The sequence below is a fragment of the Schistocerca americana genome, chromosome 3 (genome assembly GCF_021461395.2).
Source record: "Schistocerca americana isolate TAMUIC-IGC-003095 chromosome 3, iqSchAmer2.1, whole genome shotgun sequence".
Taxonomy (NCBI): domain Eukaryota; kingdom Metazoa; phylum Arthropoda; class Insecta; order Orthoptera; family Acrididae; genus Schistocerca; species Schistocerca americana.
In genome coordinates, this window is record NC_060121.1 from 573,825,625 (window position 1) to 573,850,979 (window position 25,355).

The 25,355-nt window shown below is 43.5% G+C and overlaps 1 protein-coding gene across 1 annotated transcript in view; it reads left to right on the forward strand.

Annotated features, from left to right (window-relative positions):
* The window catches only part of LOC124606232 (fatty acyl-CoA hydrolase precursor, medium chain-like), a 97,260-nt gene that overhangs the window by 56,400 nt on the left and 15,505 nt on the right, over positions 1 to 25,355 (forward strand). Inside the window, exons 7-8 of the mRNA XM_047138208.1 lie at positions 8,087 to 8,268; positions 23,340 to 23,469. Coding sequence (XP_046994164.1) covers positions 8,087 to 8,268; positions 23,340 to 23,469 — 312 coding nt within the window. The remainder of the gene's footprint in view (positions 1 to 8,086; positions 8,269 to 23,339; positions 23,470 to 25,355) is intronic.

Here is a 25,355-nt window from a genome sequence, read left to right on the forward strand (position 1 = left end):
TACAGCGCTGACAATTGGCCTCAAAGAAATCTCAGGTTTATGCACTTTGGGTAACTCTAGAGTCTTGGTTGGTACGCTTCTGTTTCGCAAAGCAGTTTCAGTATTTTAAACATAGCTGCGCAACAGCAACGGTTCCACGTAATAGGATTAAAAACACCCGACCATTTGCTAAGGATAAAGTAATCTTTACCTAGGTTTCGATAGATTTAAATCTATCTTCTTCAGAAGGCGGCCTGAGGACAATGAACATCGTAATTTATATTAAATGGTATGAAACATAAGTAAATTTTTTTTTCTTTTTTTTTCATTTATTGAATTTCAATTCCCCCCGAAGGGGGCGGGCTGGCAGCAGCTTAGTATGCCGCTCTTCAGCCGACAGATTTTGTGACAAAGATCAAGAGAACAAATAATAAAAAAACAGGCGATAAAATCGGAGACTTAGAGAGTAACAAGGCGAAAAGAAATCGTGGAACTTAAAACAACAACACAGGGATGATGACGCTAATAAAAATACATACGAAGCAGACAGGGAAAACAACAGACAATTAAAAAAACACGGCGACAGTCTGGATTCTGTTCGCAAAGGACATAAAATTCACACCTAGCGACAGCATGGTTTCTGTTCGCAACACGAGAAAGACAAACAACACTGAATAGTCACTGGAACACTGCACTAAAAAGTTGGCAAATGTGACACCACAGTCGAGAGCAGGTGGGGGGAAACTGGACAGAAGATGGGAAAACAAAAAAGGGGGGAAAGGAGAGTAAAAGCGAAGGGGGCAGCCGGGAAAGGAGCTGAAGGAGGATGAGGACCCATAAGAGGGGTGGGGGGGCAGACGCAACAGGGAGTGGGGTAGGCAGAGGAGGGGAATACAAAAGCACTGGGGGGGAGAAGGGAGGTAGGGAGAGGTTTAGTGGGGAGAAAAACAGGACGGAAGGGGGGGGGAAGAGGGAGCCCAGGGAAAGGACAGAGGAAAGGAGGGGGATTGAGGATCAGAGTTGATAGGAAGGATAAATGGAGGGAGAGAGGGCATCATCCGGGAGGGGGAGTTGACGGAAGCCACCTTGGGAAAGGAGATGGAGGGTGTAGAGATGGAGGGTAGGGGGGACACAACGGTGAAGATGTGGCAGGGGGCGGGGATGGGAGAGGAGAGGAGCAACCAGGGGATGAGGGGCTTCAAGACGGCGGGAGGTGTAGAGGATGCGGATATGTTCGAGGAATAGGAGCAGATGGGGGAAAGGAATGAGATCATAGAGGATCCGCGTGGGGGACGGGAGGCGGATACGGAAGGCGAGGCAGAGTGCATGACGCTCAAGGATCTGGAGGGACTGATAGAATTTGGGGGGGGGGGGCAGATATCCAGGCAGGACTGGCATAGCAGAGGATGGGACGGATGAAGGATTTGTAGGTGTGGAGGATGGTAGAGGGGTGCAACCCCCATGTCCGGCCAGAGAGGAGTTTGAGGAGTCGGAGGCGGTAGTGGGCTTTGGATTGGATGGAGCGGAGATGAGGTATCCAGGTGAGGTGACGGTCAATGGTGAGGCCAAGGTAGGTGAGGGTGGGGGTGAGGCGGACAGGATGTGCGCAGACAGTAAGGGAGAAATCCAGGAGCCGGAAGGAGCGAGTGGTACGACCTACGATGATTGCCTGGGTCTTGGAAGGATTGGGTTTCTGGAGCCATTGGTTACACCATGCAGCAAAAAGGTCAAGCTGATTCTGGAGAAGGCGTTGGGACCATTGGAGGGTAGGAGCGAGGGCGAGGAATGCGGTGTCATCAGTATATTGCAAAAGGTGTGCTGGAGGGGGGGTTGGGGCATGTCTGCCGTGTACAGGAGGTAGAGGAGAGGGGAGAGGACAGAGCCCTGGGGCACAGCGGCAGAGGGTTAGAAGGTGTGGGAATTGGCATGATGGATGGTAACATAGGAGGGGCGGTGGGAGAGGAAGGAGGCCACCAGGCGGATGTAGTTGATAGGAAGGGCGTAGGTTTGGAGTTTAAACAGGAGACCGGGATGCCAGACATGGTCGTAGGCCTTTTCGAGGTCAAGTGAGACAAAAATGGCGGAGCGACGGGAGCTAAGCTGGAGGGAGAGGAGATGAGTGAGGCGGAGGAGTTGGTCATCAGCAGAGAAGGAAGGTCGAAAGCCACATTGGGTGTTCGGGAGGAGGTGGTTTTGGTGGAGGTGGAGATGGATGCGCCGGGAAAGGATGGATTCCAAGAGCTTGCTGAACACCGATGTGAGACAGATAGGACGGTAGGAAGAGGCATCAGATGGAGGCTTATTGGGTTTGGAGAACATCAGGATATGGGAGGTTTTCCACAGGTCGGGATAGAAGCCAGTGGCAAGGATGACATTGTAGATGGTGGCAAGGAGGAAAAGGAAGGAGGGAGGGCAGTGTTTGAGGTGGCGGTAGGTAATGCAGTCATGGCCGGGAGCAGTGTTGCGTTTAGTGCGGAGTGTGAGGCTGATGTCCTGTGTAGTGATGGGAGTGTTAAGTGCAGAAGGTGGTGTGTGGCCCAAGTACTGGGAGCCAGGAGCAAGGGGAGGAACAGAGGTATTCATACGGTCCATGACATCAGGGAAGAGGGAATAATCAAAGTGGGGATCATCTGGGACGGAAAAAACATCAGAGAGGTGGGAGGCAAAGTGGTTGGCCTTACTGAGGTTGTCAGGAAAGGGACGGTCATTAAGGAGGAGAGGGTACTGGGGGGTGGGGCGGTTCCCAGTAAGGCGGTGGAAAGCAGACCAATACTTGGAAGAGTTGATGGGGAGCGTGGTGTTGAGTTGTGTACATGTCTGGCGCCAGGTTCGGCGTTTCTTCGCAACAAGCAGGTTGCGGATGTGTCGCTGTAATTGCCAGTGGCGGGTAAGTGTATCCCGGTCACGAGTGTGGAGAAAAGAGCGGTAGAGGCGGCGGGACTCTCGAAGGAGAAGGACGGCCTGTGGAGGCAGGGCGGGGCGGTGAGGGTGAATGGCTTTGGTGGGGATATGGGTGGCGACGGCGTCAGACAAGGCCTGGTGCAGGAAGGCAGCAGTGCGAGCGATGTCATCAGGAGACTGGAGGGTAAGGTCGTGGCCGTCAACCTGGGTGTGAATGGAATCCCAGTAGGCATCCCAGTTGGCACGGGAGTAACCATGGACGAGTTTAGGAGGGACGTCAGGGCGAGGAGCGTGGCGGGGATGGCGACCGTTAGAGATAGTGAGGAGGACAGGAGCATGGTCACTGCCAATGAGGTCAAGGACATCCGCGGTTATGCGCCCAAGGAGGTTTGGAGAGGCAAGGACCACATCAGGAATGGTGTTGGATTCGGGCCGGGTGTGCTGAGGCAGGGGAACCAGGTCTCCCTGGAGAGTGGTGAGAAACTGATGCCACCGCCGGAGGTCGGCAGGATCACGGCTGTGGATATTGAGGTCGGCGGCAATCACGTAGGTGGAGAAGGTGCGGTCAATGTGGGCCAGGAAATCGTACGGGATGGGGGTGCGAGGGCGGACATAAATGGTGACACAGGTGATGGTAAGGGTGGGGAAGAAGAGGCTGAGGGTGAGATGCTCAGCAGGATTGTTAAGGAGAGGTTGGGGCCGGACAGGAAGGTGCTTGAGGTGGCCTATAGCAACTCCGCCACGCGCGAGAGGGTACGGGTTATCGGTGCGGTGTAGAGTGTAAGGAGCCGTGGAGACGGAGATACGGGGTTGAAGGAAGGTTTCATTTAGGACGAAGGCATCCACGCGGTGCTGACGTAGGGTGTGGAGGAACAGGAGTTTGTGGGTGGGCAAGGAGCGAATGTTGTGGTACAGGATACGGTACGGTTGTTGTACCATGGGAGTGGAGAGTTAGACAAGGGTGGTGAGGGGGGTGAAGGTGAAGTGGGCCTGGTTGTGGGAGTATGTGGCATAGGTGGTAAGATGGAAGATGGAACGGGCAGCGAGGGCGATTTGGGAAAGAGTGTGTGAGCGCTGGAAGGGGTGGATGTTTTGGAGCACAATGGTGGTGAAGCGGATGATGTCCTCAGCAGTAGGGGGAGGGCGGAGCGAGTTGTTGGGGTGGATGGGATCATCAACAGGATGGACAGGCACGGTGAGCTCAGGGGTTACTGGTGGAGGTTTCGCTTTACACTTCGAGGAGTAGGTAGGATGTGGTTCGTTGCAAGTGTTGCAGGAGGGGGGAGAGGTGAGGTTGGGGCAATGCTTGAGGAAGTGGGAAGCTTTGCAGTGGGGACAAGTAGGTGGGTTCCTGCAGGCAGAGGTAATGTGGTCGTTGTAGGTGAGACAGCGTTGGCAGCGTTAGGATTGGACGGGGGAACGGAAAGGGTCCACCTTATGGCGCTGATTGTAGATGAGGGCTCCCTCGGTGAGGAGGCGGTCAATGGAGGAGGAGGAGGATTCGGTGAATATCCGCATGAGAAAAGTCGGCCCGGCATCATTGAAGATGCGACAGGCCGAGCGGATTTCAATGTCGGGCCGGGAGATGAGTTATAAGTAAAAAATAGAGTTTAATATATATTAGGAGAATCTTGTATTACAAAATATGAGAAGGATTCCTGGTACTTACAGTATTACATTAACATGGAGTGATATGTCATTATCGTTTTTACAAACATCGGCATAGCTCCATTAGTCCAAATAAAATATAGCCCTGAGAATAGTGTTTGTCAGACAAATAAAAATAAGTACATGGAAGTTGGAGAGCGCATAAGCGACTGAGTAAAATCGGCCAGCGTAGTAGCACTGCAGCCAGGGCAGGTGGCGCTCAGGTCGCCAATCGGCACATAGTTCGCGACCTGAGCGCCACCTGCCCTGGCTGCAGTGCTACTACGCTGGCCGATTTTACTCAGTCGCTTATGCGCTCTCCAACTTCCATGTACTTATTTTTATTTGTCTGACAAACACTATTCTCAGGGCTATATTTTATTTGGACTAATGGAGCTATGCCGATGTTTGTAAAAACGATAATGACATATCACTCCATGTTAATGTAATACTGTAAGTACCAGGAATCCTTCTCATATTTTGTAATACAAGATTCTCCTAATATATATTAAACTCATTTTTTACTTATGTATAATACCTTTTAATATAAATTACGATGTTCATTGTTCTCAGGCCGCCTTCTGAAGAAGACAGATTTAAATCTATCGAAACCTAGGTAAAGATTACTTTATCCTTTGCAACTGGTCGGCTGTTTTTAATCCTATTGCAAAGCAGTTTCTTATCATTGGAGCAGAATGATGACACTTTCACCTGACGGTTGGTCATTCCTAAAATCTTCATAGTCAGATGCTTTTGAAGTTTTTGAAACTGGGGTGGGGGAACCAAAATATCATTGATCTTTCCATGATAGTCTTCACTCTTCAATATGACGGTGGCATTCTCCTTATCTGCAGTAAGAACAGTAATGTTTTCGTCTACGTTGACATCTCTCAGGGCCTTCCTTTATGCCTGCAACAAATTTCTGTTAGGTGGCTTACATGTACGTAGAATCGTAGCTGTTTCCATCCTAATTGCATCAGCGGGCTGCTGATTTGTCAGAATTTCAAATTCCTGTACCAGCCAAGGGGGGCAATTTTGCTGTGACCCCCCCCCCCCTCCCCCGCCCCCTAAACGTACCCAAGGAGGATATTGTAGCAAATATTAAGGCAGGTATCTGTTAGCTTCCACAGCAGTCCGCTGATGTAATTAGGATGAAAACAACTAGGTAAAGCTATCTCATACATAGCGGATATTTTTCCAACCGATACTGTGGCATTATTCCTACACTGCGTCACAACAACCTACTTCAATACAATAGAAACTTTTATGAACAGATTGACGGGGTGGCTATAGGCAGTCCTCTTAATCCAGCTGGGTGTGGAGACTTTTGATCAACGGGTGCTGCAGACGGCCATTAAGAGACCAGCCAGATGGTATCGCTACGTCGGTGACACGTTCGTAGTATGCACACACTGAGCAGAGGATCTGGATGCCCTCCTCACACACCAATCAGCATTAAGCCGAAAATCCAATTTTCTATGAAGACGGAGAGTAATGGACAACTGAATTTTATGGATGTGTCTGTGATTAAATGACGGGGCGGAACGTCGAGCCATAATGTATATAGATAGGTCACACATACTGACCGTTATCTGCATAAAAATACGAACCACCACTCTACACAAGAAAGAGATGTAATAAAAACTTTGGTAGTCAGGGTGTACGAAATTGGTGAACCCGTTTATTTCAAAGATGATATTGAACATCTACGGTGAACTATCGTGAAGAATGGCTATTCTAGCAACGAGATAGATCGAGCACCTTTTTCTTTCGTTCATCAATAAGGTCACAGATCGCATTGGGGAAGCGTTAAGCCAGTATGGCGTGGGAACTATTTTCAGACCCACCACGAAATTAAAAGAATATTTAAGATCCGCAAAAGAAGCACGACATCCTGAGGTTACAACGGGGGTATAGAAAATTCCTTCTTGTTGTGGACAGGTTTATTTTGGTACCACGAAGAGAAGTGTTAACACCCGTCTTGTTGAACATAAGAAGAATTGCCACCTGGGTCGCATGGATAAACCGCCCGAAGCAGAACATGTTTACCAGGCAGGTAAAATTCAGCGAGACGAGCGTCTCATCTAAAACATCGCTTTATTATGCGCGCATGAATAGAAAGGCCACCGAGATTGATAAACACCGTAATAATTTTAACAGGAAAGAGGAAGGTGTAAAACTGGATAAAACTGGGATGTCAGCGTTGCACCGGAAGCTTGACGATCGATTTCTTCATATCGAGAACGTTGGCATTATCAGAGACAACCTCATAGCCGACGCCACGTGATGGACAGTGGCGCCCTCTGTACTGCGTATATAATCGGCGCTTCCTCGAGTTCTCTTCGCAGTTTGCCGCTTTACCTCGGAGGATGTCTCCCGCAGTCGGAGACGTAACGTCGAGGGAGAGTTTTAAACATAGACCACGTTCTATCAGCCCAGCAGTTATAAGTGTTACTACAGATTGTTTGCGAAGGGATACAGTTTCTCAAAACTACACTGCAAATGTCCTCTATCACAGGATGTGAATGACTGAAAAATCTAATATATGAAGAGGGAAAGAGGAGTCATTTTCAGTAACGTATGTCAAATTATGGCAGATGTGGGTTACTCGTTTAATTTTAGTCTAATAAGAGGTACAGCCAAATTTAAGAGTATACCATTCCTTTGTACGATCAGTTGTTACATGTGGGTCAGGAAGGCGGACGATGACAGAGACACGTATTAACAACTTAAGGGCATTAAAGAGAAACATCCTTTGAAAAATGTTATGGGCCTGTGAGAGAGGCAGAGGTCTAGAGACTAGGATACAACAACGAGCTGGAACATCTTATTCAGGCGAAAAATACAGTACAATTTATTACATGTAGAATAATACGCTGGTTAGGACATATGAAGAGCACGGCAGGCGAGTGGTGGCCCAAACGATAACGAAATACAGATTGTATTCCACCAGATTGAAATGACGACAAAGACGTCAAACATGTCCTTAAAAATATGGAGAGCCGAGGATGGAAGAGAATAACAGATACGTAAGGACGCAGATTGTTGAGAAGGGCTAGGTCCATCAAGGGCTGTAGTGTCAAAGAAGAAGAAGAAAAAAATTAATTTTAGTGAAGTAGTGGAAGACCTCGTCTTTCAGCGAGCGATAACTTTGCACATCAGTCATCAGTGCCACCGAAGCCCTTTAATGTCAAATCTATTGTAGAGCTGGTTTAGTCTGGTGTTCTTTAATACAACTGTCTCGTAGCCACTGATGGAAAGTTGAAAATTTGTGGTAAGTTCCTATGGGACCAGACTGCTGAGGTCATTGGTCACTAGGCTTACACACTACTTAACCTTACTTAAACTAACTTACGCTAAGGACAACACTCACACCCATGACAGAGGGAGGATTCCAACCTCCTACGGGGGAGCAGCGGGAACAGTGGAAAGGCGCCTGAGGGCGCTCGACTTCCCCGAGTGGTGCCACTGACGATATAACTATCCAGAATGGAACCATATTCTTATTTTTTCCTTCTAGAGATTAGTTTTTATGTTTATGTGTTTCACTTTTCCATAGGATTTTCAATACTAGAAGACCCAACTCTTATTGCTGGTCTCAGTGATGAGTTCGAGGATACAGTTGGCCCCTGCCTTCATTTGCCGACGGTGGAACAACAGTCAAATGCGGCCGATAAGTTGAGAGACTTCTACTTTGGCAATGGCACCATTTCCTTGAATGATTCGGATAATCTGGTCAACGTGAGTACTCAATTAGTAATTAGTATCACCTTATGTCCTGAGAAACTTATAGACAGTTGCTTATTAAACGTTGTGTTGTATCTCACACAGAGTGTAACGAAAAGGTGTGACCAAACTTTCAGGAAACATTCCTCACGCACAGAGGAATAAAATATGTTACCAACTTTTGGTTCTTATATTCATAGCTAGTGTTTGTTGCTTCAATTTGAACGAAGGTAATGTTAACATGAAACTCACTTCAATGACTGTCTTAATATGCGTCTAACTTCCTTTCTTGTGCTGACATGTGAATAAATTCTCTGATCGTGTCGACATGTGGTTAACATCATTGCTCTACTAACGTCAAGCACATAGCTGCATCTGTTTACTGTTAATCAAGAACGTTGTTTCCAGTGGAGTGCAGTAGAAATGTACTCAGATCCGTGGTTGGCAGATGCCTGTTTGCTGTGCGAATTATCAGATGGTGATGACTGTGGAGCTCAACGTTTTTTTACCTGAAGAGATATCCAAAACAATGGTGCTCAGAGAGGAGGACGCTTGCAGCAATTTACAATTGTTATAGGGGGCAAGGAATGTTTAAGCCATCTACTCGCGACTGGAGGAGGCCAAGAAGGAAGAGGATACCACATTTGGGTAGGAACTTATTCTTACACTTGACGACAACCCTAGTACAATCATTTGCAACTAGCAATGTTGACCACGTAACTGCCAGGAGAGTGGCCTGCTGTATTCGTGCCAAGTACAGAGTTTGCAGGCCCTACCAGCAGCTGATTTTCCCGCAGCGCTACACTTCAACCAATCGTTCATTCAACTATGTGTCCAGTCGCACGTCAGTGCAAATGTGCTTTTCACGGATGAGATTTAGTTTCCGCGTGAACATTACACTCAGAACGTATGGGCTGTCGAGCGTCCTCATGAAATTGTGCAGCAACGTTTTGGCTGCCATTGTTGGTGACTATTTCTTAGGCTCAACGGAGAAACTTAAACACAGTTTCTTAAAGAATAAAGAATACTCTATATGTTCTGCTAAGACATGTGCCTTTATGAGTGAGACAAAACATATACTTCACGCCCAATGGAGCTCCTCCTGACTTCAGTGTTAATGTTCGCACGCTTCTAAATAACAGTTTCCGCGACAAACGGATGAGTAGAGGTGGGCCAATTCCTTGGGCTACATGCACCTCGAACCTAAACATACAAGACGTTTATTTGTGACGGCTTTCGAAAGCTGTTGCGTACTGAAGCCCAGTGCAAGATGTTCAGAGTCTTGGTACTTGTATTGTGGAAGATTGTGAAACAACCGATTCTCTAGGGGTACATCGAAGCATCAGAAATTCAGTGCATATGCGGGTTGATGAATGTATGCTTGCTAACGGTGAGCATTTTGAATATTTCAAACTGTGCTGATACGTTCTTGTCCTGTGTGTTTTCCATGGTTATTGCTTTAGAGAGTAGTAAAAACTGAACTCTAATATGAAAATAAAGCATTCACGTTCCCACGACAGTATAACACATTTTTCTCCTCTTAGTGTGAGGAATGTTTCCTGAAAGTTTGGCCATAGCATTTTGTTACATCCTGTATGGATAGTGACGTATTTGCTAAGACGTCGTGAAAATTTACTTTCACGTTGCATCCCATTCTTTGAAGTTGAGAGTTTAAAAACAACAAGATACACTGCAAGGTATGTGTACATCTTGGACGTACGAATGGCTGGACGCACAAAAATACATGAGAGCTGTCTAAGAGCTGTAACTAGACAAAAGTTCTACATGTCAGTATTACAGGAAACATTACCAACAGGTTAAGGGTTTGGTCACACACAATGAGTAAAGAAGTAATTACTATAATATTGTGACATTTATTTGATTACAATATGAAATACAGTAATATGAGTTATGCTGTAATTTCCTCAATAGAATAAGGAACTCTCAGTTTTACTGATTCACTCCTAAATTAAAAATAATATACTTCACAAACAATTTCATTATATTATTTGTAAATATTTTCGTGCGTTTGTAGAATAACTGACCACTTTCTCTGTCTAATCAATGTGGGCCTGTGAAGCATCTTGCTTCTCGTGATTTTCCACTTTCCCAAGCTTTTCCATTTGACGAGTAACCTTATTTCGGAGGCGTGGATTGTTAATTATCCTCTCCATTAGAGAAAAATACTTCTTTTATCAGACCTTCCTTCCATGTAGTTGTGATGTTGCTGTGAAAAGATACTTATTCATACTCCATCCATTACGTTCTTCCATAAGACAACGTACCATTTTTATGACTGTCCCTTTCTGATATATGTACATGCCTTCTGGTCAAATGAATCAACTCCTGATTTACACTCTTTATAGAATAAAATTTTCTTATTTGGTTTTTATGTTCTTCGGCTACAGTGGTGCTGTGGTGTAGCGTACTTACTATAGCAATATCGCCGAAGCCTTCAGTTGGAGTAGAATTTTCTATTTTTCTTGTTACACTACCCCTTGATAGACCGGGTGCAATTTTCATGATACTATGTACACGTATTCTACTCATCTGTGGCAGTGATTTACTCTAATGAGTTCCATCATGACGTATAAGGAAATTAGAAATCCTGTCTTCTGTATCATATAATTCTTCACAGTTTGTTTCCCTTGGGTTCATTATTCTGGCATCGGCGTCCGAAACTCTGCGGTCTCCTTGATCAAAGAGAGTTTGATCATCAAGTCATTCTGTAATTCATACCGCAGAAGATGGACTCTCAATACCCTAGTACAACGAGCTGTCACTGGACAATCACTTTAAACTTTCATAGTTATGTCATCATTGTCTTAACACAGTTCCATTGGTAAGTGTTTTTTATCAGTTCTTCGCGGTTAATGAGTGTTCCCTTAATGTCCCAATTTTTTCCTGTTTGTGACAGACCAGAGTTGGCTAAAAAGGTTTTATCCACCCGACGCAGACGTATGTCCTGACTGCACTCCTCTTTTAATGTGGACTGCATTTCAGCACTACGTTCAATAAGGTTTCGACTTATTAGTCCTCTAGTCTGTTATATTACAGATTTGGTGAGCGACATCTTTCACTACACGGCGTCCACTACCACTGTTTCTGCCCTATACATTTTAACTTCCAATGATACGCTCTAGTTCCCCATGTCTCTTACTGGGGCATGAGTGTCCATTAGCTCTGTTTCTGTCCTACAGGCCTTATCTGCAGTGAATTGTCCTTATTCCGTAGGTATTTTATTGGGGCATCAGTTTTGTGGCTTTTGACATTCAACTAAGATGTGTAAATTCAAAGTTTAGCCTTTCGTTTATCAACCTTTCAAGAGACTAAGAAATTAATCGGTTTACAGCTTGAGCGTTAAGACATCGTGCATTCTCTCTAGCCTTATGAAGCGAGAAATTGTGAGTAAATACCTGTTCCTTTTGCTCGCTGTTACGTGATTTGTATTAATAGAATTTTGTAAAACACACTTTTTGTATTCAATACAGGTTATCGCCCGAAGATCTGACTACAGTGATATGAATCGGGTTGTGTTGCCTAATAAAGGAACATATATACAGCTAATACGACCTTGAAGAAATGTAATTCATGTTCAATAAAATAATATTTAAGACTATTTTCGAGAATTTTAGAAATTTTTTTACACTAACACCTCAGCATTCTTGATACAAAATTTCGATGACTTGTGCTGATTTCAGTTGATAGTTTTTCCTCTTACAGATAGTATGGAAAACGTGTTCTAAGTAAAGAATAATGGTTATTCTGTTTGTGAAAGGAAACTGAGAATTAGACTTATCTTCATACGAGTACACGGTTATAGCTTTCACAGTACAAAGAGTTTAATGCTTCCAAACTGACAACTGTTATCAGTAATCTAGCTGTTTTAACCCACCATTAAGATAAAGGATAAATAAACTGCTGGAAGATGGCTGGTTCACTAGGGAGTTTAAAAGAACTTTGTCATGCACCAGACATGTAGGATTATAAAGCTCATAACACAAAATATTTAATTCGATTTTCAACGAATCATGTGTCTTTCCGAAGAAAATCAATTGTATTTCCAAGGATTGCACCGGACACCAACAACATTAAAGGAATGTTAATGAATTTATTGAGAAAATGAAAGGTTTCTGGCTCTAAAAGAAGTGTTTCATGCATCGAAGTTTAACACCACATAGGAGAAGCAGCCACATGAGACGTTATGGTTGTGAAATTGCTCTCAGAATTTGAGGTGACATGCATATTATACACGTAAATAAAATTAGAGCTCTAGCAAAGTGAGAAACTTAACACAGAATTTAAACTGTAGGAGATGGTATTTGTGATCGTGTTATTGGAAAGTTCAACTATAGACATGGTTTCCATCCATGGCGTTAGATGTCTTGTTGCTTGCACTTAGCTTTGATTATAAAAGCGGTTCAAAACCGGTGAGTTTCCTGCCTCTCCACAGGGGATGAAACCCTTGATCCATTGCGCTGCTAAAGCATCCATCTCATTGACTTTAGGACAAAAGAAAATGTTTAATGACGAATGTTGCAACGCTATTTTGAATTGCACCTCGGCAGTCCAAGACCATCAGAAGCTTTTGGGTAGCGTGGACAAAGGCTAGGCGAACAATTAAAGTAGGGTTTCAGAAATTGATAAGTGGTTCCACTCTGGCAGTAAGTGTACTCAGTGTAATAAATTAATCAGAAAGATTTCTTGAAGTATGGACAGAACTGCAGTAGGAGCTACAACAGAGAAACTGTGTCCTTATCTTTGAAAGGCGTAAGGCATACCCTACGTTAGCTGGAAATTCCAAGGACGTTTCTACATTTTATTGTGATTTTATTGGCCTTGCCAATCATTGCGTACAGGGGGGAGGGGGGGAGAGGAGAGACCATGGGCAGGTGTGCAAATCTTCTCTTTGTGCTACTGAATAATATACGACAGTGCACAACATGTATATCATGCAACAAATAGTGAGGAACTATGGATTAAACAAACAGATGATTGTATGAGCACTGTATTCATTACTTTGAATCGTTTCACATAGCATATATCAGCCAACAAAATTATTTTCACAATAGCAATAAACATAAAAAGTCACAGAGTAAACAGCTTTCAACTAATCTGCGTAATAGTACAACAATCTTCTACTATACACTTCGTACAGTAGCCTACGTGCTTCCTCAGATTCCAATCTATCTCAGTACAAAATTCCAGGGAAATCGGTTCAGATGGTTAGTCGTTAAAATATAACAGAACGAGTTAGCTTCGAGTTTATAATATTAGTATGAATACCACTTTCAATAACAATATCTTTTCTTCCGTGATCCGATTCTGGTTCCGATTCTTCGTGCCCCAAGCTATTCTGAAGTTACCTGCGAAAACCCCAAGAAAATATATCTAGTAATTTAGGAGAAATTTGTTCAAACCTTCAGACGTGACAGTTTTACAGATTTATTATTAGTATAAATATAGAGCTCTATACACTCACATAGTTCTATTCGGAAACATTTTGGCTCTTAAAACAGTATTTATTTTACTTTTTTCTTTGGTTATTTGAATAGGAATGATGATGACCTTATGGCATTACTGGTTGGGAGACACCGTCTGCAATTATTCGGCCGCCTAATGCAACTCTTTCAACTTTGCGACGCTTCGAAGACTTGAGCGTCTTTTTCGTGAGGATGAGATGAAATGGTTAGTACAAGACAAAGATCCAGTCCCCGAGTGAAGATAATGTCAGGCCAGACTGGAAACTGAGCGCGGGACCCAGTGATCTGAAGGCAACGATGCTAACCACTGGACCAAGAGCTGCGGACATTTTCATAGTATTGCTTTCACTGCTTAACGTCTTGTGGAATTATCGTGTTATGTGCAAAAGTTTTCGATTTTATGCTCGTCTTCCAGTATTATAACTTCAAATATACTGTCCAGTCACATTCAAGTGACCATACGTCAAAAGCCTGAACGATCACCTCTTGTAGCGTGGACGTCTGGGGGACGTTGAGAAAGAGTGTCAGTGAGATTTGAGATTCTGGAAGAAACTTACAGTGATGTGGAGCCATGCCGACCCCAATGGCTTTCTGTCGTTTCTCGTCCTACACGGCAACAGCAGTCTGAACGATGCAGCATAAAACGTGAATCATCTGAAAAGGACACCTGTCGGCATTCAGTGGACGTCCAGTTGAAGTATTGTCGGGAAAATCCCAAACGTCGTCGCTAACGGACAGCAGTCAGCATAGGTGCATGAACCAGGCACTTGTTTATGATAAAGCCATTTTGCCACGAACTATATACTTTAACCATAGAGGCATGCGAACAGTTTTCACTCGACACGGCTTGTATTGTATACCATCCACTGCTAGTGCTGCTACATGACGCTGCCAGTGTGTGTGGTTATTGCACGTTGACACTGAACATAGAAGTGATCACATTAATATGCATGGACTGTGTGTCTCTTCAAAGAATGGAGAAATGTGCAGAGAATATTGGTTTTATTTTTTACTGAAGTGAAACTATGGTCGCTAGTTTTTAAACATTTTCCTCATGTTTCCTTTGGTTTTAAGAATTCCACGCGGTTCCTGACCATAGCATGTGACGAAATTCTTAGTTATCTGATCTGAAGGCTAAGTTAATGTAAGCACATGATATTTCAAAGTACCCCAATGACAATACTTGTAGGACAGATTTAACTTGTTAGCTGCAAACTCATAGAAATTTCATTTGTTCTTGCCTCGCTTACAACTGTACAGTATATGTGTCAGCCAGACACATCTGTAGAAGGTACATGCCAATCGTGAGGGCATTAGGATGGCTTCTGGGGCTTACAGATGATATGTCTTATCCAGTTTCCGGGCAGAGTCGGAAAATTCGCTTTTACTCTTCAGCCTGCAGCTTCTTTTGATGCGAAACAGTTACAGATGCCACTCCATAGATCAGTCGAATACTTATTTTTCACTTACCCATCTGGGTATGCTGCATCTGTATCAATGACACCAGAAAGTAGTTAGGCTAAGTGCGATTAGGGCAAGCAGCTTTTGATAGATTCATGCGGCAGGCATAAGTGTTCTATGTCAGGATATGAGTGGATCACGACCTTGATTACTGGGAAGGCCCTGTACATTTATATACCTGATGGTGTGTGTGAAGTCGTGTTTCCCAAAGTAGTATTCGTAAAACAAAATTTAATTGTTTTTAATCAGTGACAAAGGATCTGAGGTAATATGCAAAGACGGGTCTAAAATGGGTACAACTATAGCTAGCTCTACAATATATGGCAGAGGTTGCTTTGCACCATTAGTAGTTATTATCTTTCACGTTTCATCTGCAAATGTAGCGAAGAAGAGCTGATTGCCTCCGTGCGTCTGTACCAGTCATAATCTTTATTTTATCCTTTTGTCCTTAACGTCCTTATGCAAGATGAACGTTGGAGGTAGAAGAGGATTTTTTTTAAAATTTGTGGTAAGAGAAGAGCCTATGGGACCAAACGGCTGAGGTCATCGTTCCCTAAGCTTACACACTGCTTAATCTAACTTAAACTAACTTACGCTAAGGACAACACATACACCCATGCCCAATAGAGAGACTCGAACCTCCGACTAGGGGAGCGGTGCGACCCGTGACAAGGTTCCCCAGACCACGCGGCTACCTCGCGTGGCATAGTAGAGTTGTTCTATAGTTTGCAGCAATGCTGGTTATGCCTTTTCCCGACGACAATCGTTCATTGCAGCCCATTCCTACTCAGTGAATTATTTTGCTCAATGTGGGATCTTCGGCAGTTTCAGAGATCACTATAGCTCGAAATAGTGGAAAGGGCCGTTAGTAGAGCTAGTATCTTCTCTGCGGAAACACACTACACTTTAATCTGCCAGGAAGTTTCATATCAGCGCACACTCCGCTGCAGAGTGAAAATCTCATTCTGGACACTTTAATGTGTTTAATATTAGAGATGTAAGAACTACGATGTTCTCCATTTCACATGTTTCGTTTCGGGCGAGGTGCCTGTCTATTGCAATGGACTTGCTGGTGCTGCATGAAACAAGGCAAATGGCTAACTTCAGATTTTTTTAGTGTCTGACAATCTGTTCACAACCTGTAGAGCGCTCGTATTTAGCTTAGAAGTGGCTCTAACGGATCTGAAAAGTGTACAGCTCTCGACAGAATGTAGTAATAAGTTTTTTCCATATATCTCTAAAATAATTTTGAAGTCGTATCAGGAGGCTTCATTTATGGTTGTAAGTTTTAGAAATTAGACCAAATAGTCTCGCATGAAATAATAAAGATGACTGACACACGCTGGAATTGGATTAAGACTTACGTAACTCTAATTAAAGCTTAAAAAAAAAGGTTGGGCCTCTGACAGTGCTGAAAAGAAGCCCTTGATAATGGAAGGGGCCGAAAGGGATACGAGACAGTGATAGACTGAGTATTAAAATTGGCACGTAATCTTAATTTCCGTTGTGCTTGCTAATCACTCTGAGCGATAATGTAGATTGTCTGCGTTAGATTAGACAGCTAACCTGTCTTATCTTAGATGTTTTAATTCAGCGTTGGCACGTAAGAAGTGAGGTATTCGAAGGCCCTAAGCAAAGTTTCGAGGAGCCTACTGTGACATCATACGTGCTGCGAAACTCTTGACTTACTCTAAATCGAAGTATCACGACAATGTGACCAGTGGTGGTGTAAGAGGCGCTCACAGAATTACTTATACACAGTCAGAACTAGTTCTACATCTACATCTACATTGATACTCCGCAAGCCACCCAACGGTGTGTGGCGGAGGGCACTTTACGTGCCACTGTCATTACCTCCCTTTCCTGTTCCAGTCGCGTATGGTTCGCGGGAAGAACGACTGTCTGAAAGCCTCCGTGCGCGCTCTAATCTCTCTAATTTTACATTCGTGATCTCCTCGGGAAGTATAAGTAGGGGGAAGCAATATATTCGATACCTCATCCAGAAACGCACCCTCTCGAAACCTGGCGAGCAAGCTACACCGCGATGCAGAGCGCCTCTCTTGCAGAGTCTGCCACTTGAGTTTATTAAACATCTCCGTAACGCTATCACGGTTACCAAATAACCCAGTGACGAAACGCGCCGCTCTTCTTTGGATCTTCTCTATCTCCTCCGTCAACCCGACCTGGTACGGATCCCACACTGATGAGCAATACTCAAGTATAGGTCGAACGAGTGTTTTGTAAGCCACCTCCTTTGTTGATGGACTACATTTTCTAAGCACTCTCCCAATGAATCTCAACCTGGTACCCGCCTTACCAACAATTAGTTTTATATGATCATTCCACTTCAAATCGTTCCGTACGCATACTCCCAGATATTTTACAGAAGTAACTGCTACCAGTGTTTGTTCCGCTATCATATAATCATACAATAAAGGATCCTTCTTTCTATGTATTCGCAATACATTACATTTGTCTATGTTAAGGGTCAGTTGCCACTCCCTGCACCAAGTGCCTATCCGCTGCAGATCTTCCTGTATTTCGCTACAATTTTCTAATGCAGCAACTTCTCTGTATACTACAGCATCATCCGCGAAAAGCCGCATGGAACTTCCGACACTGTCTACTAAGTCATTTATATATATTGTGAAAAGCAATGGTCCCATAACACTCCCCTGTGGCACGCCAGAGGTTGCTTTAACGTCTGTAGACGTCTCTCCATTGAGAACAACATGCTGTGTTCTGTTTGCTAAAAACTCTTCAATCCAGCCACACAGCTGGTCTGATATTCCGTAGGCTCTTACTTTGTTTATCAGGCGACAGTGCGGAACTGTATCGAACGCCTTCCGGAAGTCAAGAGAAATAGCACCTACCTGGGAGCCTGTATCTAATATTTTCTGGGTCTCATGAACAAATAAGGCGAGTTGGGTCTCACACGATCGCTGTTTCCGGAATCCATGTTGATTCCTACATAGTAGATTCTGGGTTTCCAGAAATGACATGATACGCGAGCGAAAAACATGTTCTAAAATTCTACAAGAGATCGACGTAAGAGATATAGGTCTATAGTTTTGCGCATCTGCTCGACGACCCTTCTTGAAGACTGGGACTATCTGTGCTCTTTTCCAATCATTTGGAACCCTCCGTTCCTCTAGAGACTTGCGGTACACGGCTGTTAGAAGGGGGGCAAGTTCTTTCGCGTACTTTGTGTAGAATCGAATTGGTATCCCGTCAGGTCCAGTGGACTTTCCTCTATTGAGTGATTCCAGTTACTTTTCTATTCCTTGGACACTTATTTCGATGTCAGCCATTTTTTCGTTTGTGCGAGGATTTAGAGAAGGAACTGCCTCACTGGGAATCGGAGATGCGACCTGCATAATTTGAAAAGACTATTGCATGTTTTGAATAATCTGATCTCAATAAGAGTCTTATCCGACCTTTAAATCGCTAGTATCGTTCTGCCGTGTGAACGACAGTATGTTTCCTCCAGTTCGTGCTGTATAGAACAACAAACAAGTAATCTATCGTATATGACTTTTTTCAACAGATTTTATGTTGTTTGGCCACAAACATTTCCAAGTGCAAATATCTCTCACGATATTTCAACCGTTGTCTTTACTGGATGCCGGTTTTATGTAGTTAGTGCACATTTGATATTGGACAGTTGTATGTATACACATTCAGGTTTGGTTATTTATTTATTTATTCTTCATAATTATAGCCTATTATCTGAAAAGCTGAAATAGGCCACAGAAGCCACATTTCCTTGGATAGTAATAATTTATGTATTAACTATTTATTTAGTTATTATCTCTCCATCTGCAGAGGAGAAGGGGGGCAAGTTCTTTCGCGTACTTTGTGTAATATAGCTTGGATGGAAGCATGCTGGCTTGCGGTTGACTGTCTCTTGATGCCTTCCTTGGCCTTCACGGATACTGCGGCTATAGTTTCGTTCAAGATTCGCCAGGTCGACTCACTCCTTAGAGCTGCTTTGGGATTCAACAATGTTAAAACATTACATCCATTATCCGCCGCATCTTCATAGAGCGTGCAGCGCACAATGTGAGTTCCGGTGTGCCCACACCTGCGCAGGCGCAGTTATCATTCACCCGTCTTCTGATTTTGTATCGATACGTAGCATAAGGGCCATGGCTAGTCACATAATGTATCAATCTACTCGTCGCGTTAACAAATCTCATTTATAACCCGTCGCTGATGCTTGTGCATGAAGTGTCCTACTCATTTTGCCACAGTTGGATCTTTCATTGTCTTTTCCGAACTGGCCTCAGTTACAGGCACATTTTGTTCTTCCATTTGATTGCCTTTCTTTAACCAGTAAAAGATTCCCTTTCCATAATTTCCAATTTCAGTAGATCTTCCTAGAATTATTAACCAAGCATCATTCGGGGTAGTGCAAGAGGCACCCGTTAATCTTAGTAGCGCTCCTCATTCTACTCTTCTCACTAACAAGGATGGCTTCAGTAGCTTGATCTTGTAATGTTTTGCATAATATTTTTTCAAATATCTTACCGAGAACGTACGAAAGACAAATTATTCTGTAGAATTTGGGTATCATTGGATCCTTGCCCTTTACTAATTACTTGAACTTCAGGGTTCTCCAAAGGTGCAGGGACCCTTCCCTGCAAGGGACACTCGTTGTACAGTTCACACAAGAAACTACCCTATTGTTCACATAGGGCTTGTATTACTTCGCCATGGCTCCCGTCTGCTCCTGGAATTTTTTTCTTTTTCAGTCTTAAAACTATATGCCTAATTTCTTCTTGTTCCAAGCGGTACACAAGTTTATTGTCCACATTATCAAGCCTTCCCATAACATTTTTCGTAACCCGTGCTGAACATCTGTCTCCACTTCTTCTTCGTCGCCAGAAAGTAGTTTTCCATTGCCTGGACAGCTGACTATTCCAAACTTTCTGTTACCGTCCCATCATTCATTCTGACCTTCGATAATACTATTGGTGTTCGTATTTTCTCGCACACTATTTTTTATGGTACACTCCAAGGATGGATTTCCGAGTTAGCCTCCTCGAATTGCTTTCATTGTCCTATTTTTGTTTCCCAAAACTCTCCCTTAAAGCTTTGTTTACCATACCTTTATTTATGAAACGTGCGGACTCTTTCTTCTTGGGTCGTGCTGCTCTGGTACACCTTCCTGGCTCTTCTCGTTTCACGTCTTAATTTCTGCTACCTCTCGATCCAGATGCAAGTTATTCCTGACCTCTGCTGACAAGTATTGATACCTCCATTGCTCTATGTATAGCCACTGGCATTTCTTGCGCCTTAAAATTTGCATTATCACCCAGCGATAGACTTCCTGGACACTGAAACACTCTTCTTAGTTCTTCCCAGTCAGCATCCTTGATTGGGCCTTATGCGCACGTTTTCTGTGGCGTCTTGGATTTCCATTCCAGTGATGGTAAAGTGTACGATACTGTGTTCACTCGATGTCACTGCACTCTCAAACATGTAACCCTTGATACGACGCGCTGCTGCCGTATTTGCTAATGTGACGTCAGTATATGACCTTGCTTCGATCCTCGATACATAGGTTTCCGGATTGTGAGGCGCATTCAATACTTGTAGCTTGAGTTCGATAATGGCTTATTCACGTTGTCTTCCACGGCCATCAGTCATGCAGAAATGTCGCACTACTGACTTCACATTTGTGTCAGTGGGGAACACGACAGTCTTAGCAGATATTCGTCGATCTCAAAACCAAACTGAAAATACATTAAACTGGGATGCAGCCCTCTCTTCCGGTTTTTTTACATTGCGCGTTCTGAACAGTACTGTGATATTTTTGTCAGTGTTATGGCCTTGTGTAACGCTATTATTGCTACCATAAGACGTTTCCCTTTTGTGACTATCTAGGCATTTATCAGCGTGGAGGTGATCATTCCTGCCCTTGTATACGGTCTCATGGCTTTAAGCAGTCCTCTCTTGATCACCATTAGGGATGATGGGTATATATTCGACAATCTTGCCCTGCTCCCCTGTAATCCCGTGCTATATTACCATGCGTCATCACAGGGTGCTTGTACAACGTCTCTAATGAGAATGATTCATGTCCACTGGCAGAAACTGCGTCAACAACGTCTCTAGTTATCCACAACTGTTGGCAGATTGTTCACTCTGAGATGGATTCTATCTACGAAATCAGATACGGAAAAAGTAGTATACTCTTTTTTTTACCTTTATATGTCTTAACGCTATAGTAAGCGTCATCGGCTCTTCCAGTCTAGTGAGATGCATAACGTTCTCTATGCTTTCATAAATCTGTCGCGGATCTGTTCTGGTTTGTGTTTTATTGTTTATTTCCTTGTAGTATGAGTTTGTTTCCTGTACGAACTGCACTGAGTCTCGTACCGTTTTTGTTGCAGATTCACGTCCTACATCGGCGGATCTTCTTTTACTTGAGTAGACAGTGTATTCCTCAGGATGTGTGTTGTTGCATTCTACGTACAACTGCCCGGTTTATGTCACCAAAACCTTATCGCCTGTATCATTCGTCACACCTACATCTGCCTCTGTTTTTGCTTCTCTGCTATGCTACCTAGTTCTGACGTTTCGGCAAAAACGTCTTTGCTACTTTTTCGTAAGCGCATGATGCTCTGCTTCGGTCTGTGTCGCACGTTCTTTTCTGTGCTACTTACTGCTCACTTTTTGTCAGAAATTCCTCGCTCTTTCGGGGTTCCTCCTCCACCTCGATGGTGATTTATGTTTCTTACATAGACGGCACTTGATGATGTCATTAGAGTCCTCATTTCTCTCTAGTGTTACGACAGGAGTACCGATAATCCGTTCTTAAAATCTGCCTTGTTAGGAGGGTTTGATAATGTGACAATCATCTATGTTCCCTGTGCACATTATCCTCTGTATTTACATGGCATGCACACTGCCGCTTATTTGATTTTATTACAATCTTGTCCGGTATGACCTTCTTCGCCACAATGTCAAAAATTGCTACTTGTTTATTACCATATTTTGCCGAATGACCAAGATCTTGAAAAGGAACGCACCGTCTCGCTTCTAGATACCTTCACTGAAACCGAATGAAACTCAAGATATACTTTTTGTCTTTTCATGAGAGCTGTTCTAATCTCAGGGCACACATAAAGTACTTGACGGACCACTTTTCTTCCCCTTGGTCCCGACCTGGAACACACGTCTCACACTTCAAAGCCGCTTTCGAAGCATTTCTTAATTTTTCAAGGTTCTCCATGTATATTGTGTCTTTGCATCAGTTTCAAATCAGTGTCTCTTGCACCTTTTTGTTGTTCATTACATTTCCCGTGACACTTTGCGTAGCAGATTCCATGATGACTACATTATTGCTTTGCTTTATCTTCCTTGTGCAAATTTTCTCCTTGGCGGGTTTTATTAAAGTCATTATGTCTTGATGCACTACCTTTGCCTCTTCATTTGTTCTTGACTTTACGAGCAGATATTTCTTGCATTGTTTGCGCTGCCGCTATTTTAGTCGGAGCAGTTGTTTCGGTTACATCTCTAGTAGGTCACGCCTTGAGCTCCGCATATGCGTTTGTTTTCTAGTTTTTGTGAATTTTCTCTATAACTTTCGTTTCCTTTTTGTAGTTGTTCCAACCTTCCAATTAATAACGGCTGCCCTATTGCCCATTGCGATGTTTTCTCATTTAATGTCGTTTCCATTTCACTTGCTCTTGTCTGTATCACCTTTTTCCCAAAACATTAATCTTCAATAAATATCATCAAATCTTCAAGCTTCTGTTGTATATTCACCGTTAATCTAGTCCTTCAACTTTTCCCTTCGGCATCAGCTTTGGTTGCCAGTTCTTATCAAAACGTAAATGAAGGAAGACAAGATAAATTAAACATACCGTTGCAACTTTCAGACAATTGGGGATCAGGAAGTCATTGTTGGGTTGTTCAAAAAATCATATCGCCAGTTGTTTAACCTGATCTAAGGAAAATGTGTTCTAGTAAATAAATTATTCTCCGGAACATTCAATACATTATTTCGACACTACCACGATACTATTTTTTTTCATTTTCTCACTCGTTCAGATGGTGTTGTAAGATCTTTCTACTGCCAGCGTTATACTCATGAAGCTGTAACGTATTTAAATGATTTTCCCGTTGTTGCAGTTTAACAACGATATTGGAACCTTCGAGCCCACTGATTCGTTGATAAGAAAATTGAACAGTATCTCCAACGTGACTATTTATTATTACACCTTCGACTACGCAGGAGTGGACGTGCCTACTTCACCGTGGGGTAAGCTCTACATTAATTTGTATTCTATTGCACAAACACAGACTCGTAAAATAGAAAAGGCTTTAAGATAAAACTTCCTTGTAATTTAACGTGTTACTAGTTAAAAGTTAAGCAAATATAAAGTAAATGAAATCCACAGCAGCTTTTCTACATGTTGACAGAGAAATTATTTTTAATCAGACTATATGTTTTTAGGAACTTTGATCACTCAGCCGAAATACTTTTACGGACAGTTTTCACAAGTCATTTCACAGACAAAAGTCAAAAGTTTTGCGCCCCGTCAAGGAGGACGTCATTAGCTACGCAGCATAAGCGAGTCTGGGGACAGGCGGCGAAGGAAAACGGTTTTTAAGGAACCATTCCAGCCCTATTATTAATCTCAATCTGGATTTCCATAGTGAGATCTCAATCGGCGTCCTGTCAGATACGAATCTAGTGTCTTACCATGGTGCCACCTCGTTCGGCAATTGTAAAATTGAGATTGTGATAAAACAGGTCACTGTTACCATCAAAAGGGGGGCATTTCAGACCTGTCTGATTATTTTAAGGCGCCGTACAGCTGCTGATAGTACATCTCTTTATCATTTCTGTGATTTTCGGATAAAGGACATGTCGCGAGGTGGAGGGTGTAGTATACGGCCTGATATATCTTGTAACGGACACTACCGGATATTTTATAAGTAAATTCGTCTTTGATGTCTAATGCTTTTCTTGTGTCCGCCTGCTTGGCTGGGTGATAACATGCTTGACTCCCGTGCAAGCGGGCCCGGGTTCGATTCCCTGCCGGGTTGGAGATATTCTCCGCTCGTGGACTGGGTGTTGTATTGTCTTCATCATCATTTCATCATCATCATCACAGGTGCACGGATCGCCCAGTGTGGCGGGCAATGAAATAAGACCTGCACTTAGCCGCCGAAGTTCGCCGAATAGGGGCCTCCCGGCCAAGAATGCCATACGCTCATTTTCATTTTGTTCCTTCCTAGTGGCCTCAGATACTGACTTTGGACACATCTCTGGTGGTCTCAGGTGGAGTAAGCGAACCCAATATGCCGGCTCCCTAACTCAGATTAAGACGTTCATTTCCTGAAGAGTATTTAAGATTAGCTCCAATCCGTAACGGTGCAGTACAGTAACAATAAAGTTCTTCTTTTAATCTTGGCCGAACAACAGAAATAGCGCGGTTAGCTACAAATCACCTGGAAAAATTAAGTTACCAGTACAGAAAGCATGAGTGGGGACCTAGATTTAGAACCTGACTGCCTTAAAAATGGTTCGGCCGCTCCGGATGCACCTTACAAAACAAGATGTTAGAACAGAGAATAAATGTCTGTGTTGGCCTCACGTAGCGATTTAAAAACTGCACACTGCACAAAGTTCCTGAAAACAAATAACCTCATTTTCATATTAATTTAATCTATAAAAGCTCAGCTTGCGAATTGCAATATTTTTTAAAGTTTTGTTCCGACGGCTGCCAGGTAATAAAGAGTAACTCAGTCCTATAATCAAGTAGTCACGCGGCAGAGCTTCCTACATTATTTCAAACACTGCTGCCGGTTGCTTTTGCGACACCGCCGATGAGCGAAGCACGAATACCCACTAACGCCGCAACGTAGTATAACGTCTTGTAACTTGGAGCACTTGCGTGCTGCGAAAACTCACACGTTTGCAAATATGACAGCTCCTATCAGCTCGTACCCAGTGGGGAGCTCTGGAGCGAGCCACGAAAAGCCAAAGGGATGAGTAATGTGGAACAAATTCGCCCCCCCCCCCTCCAATAAGCCTACTCCTGAAGAGTAGCAATAAATGTATTAACATTCGAGCCTACAGGCTCAAGGTATTCAGTGGTGCAGTCATTTAGTCTGCATCTTCAACTGGAGAGAATGAGT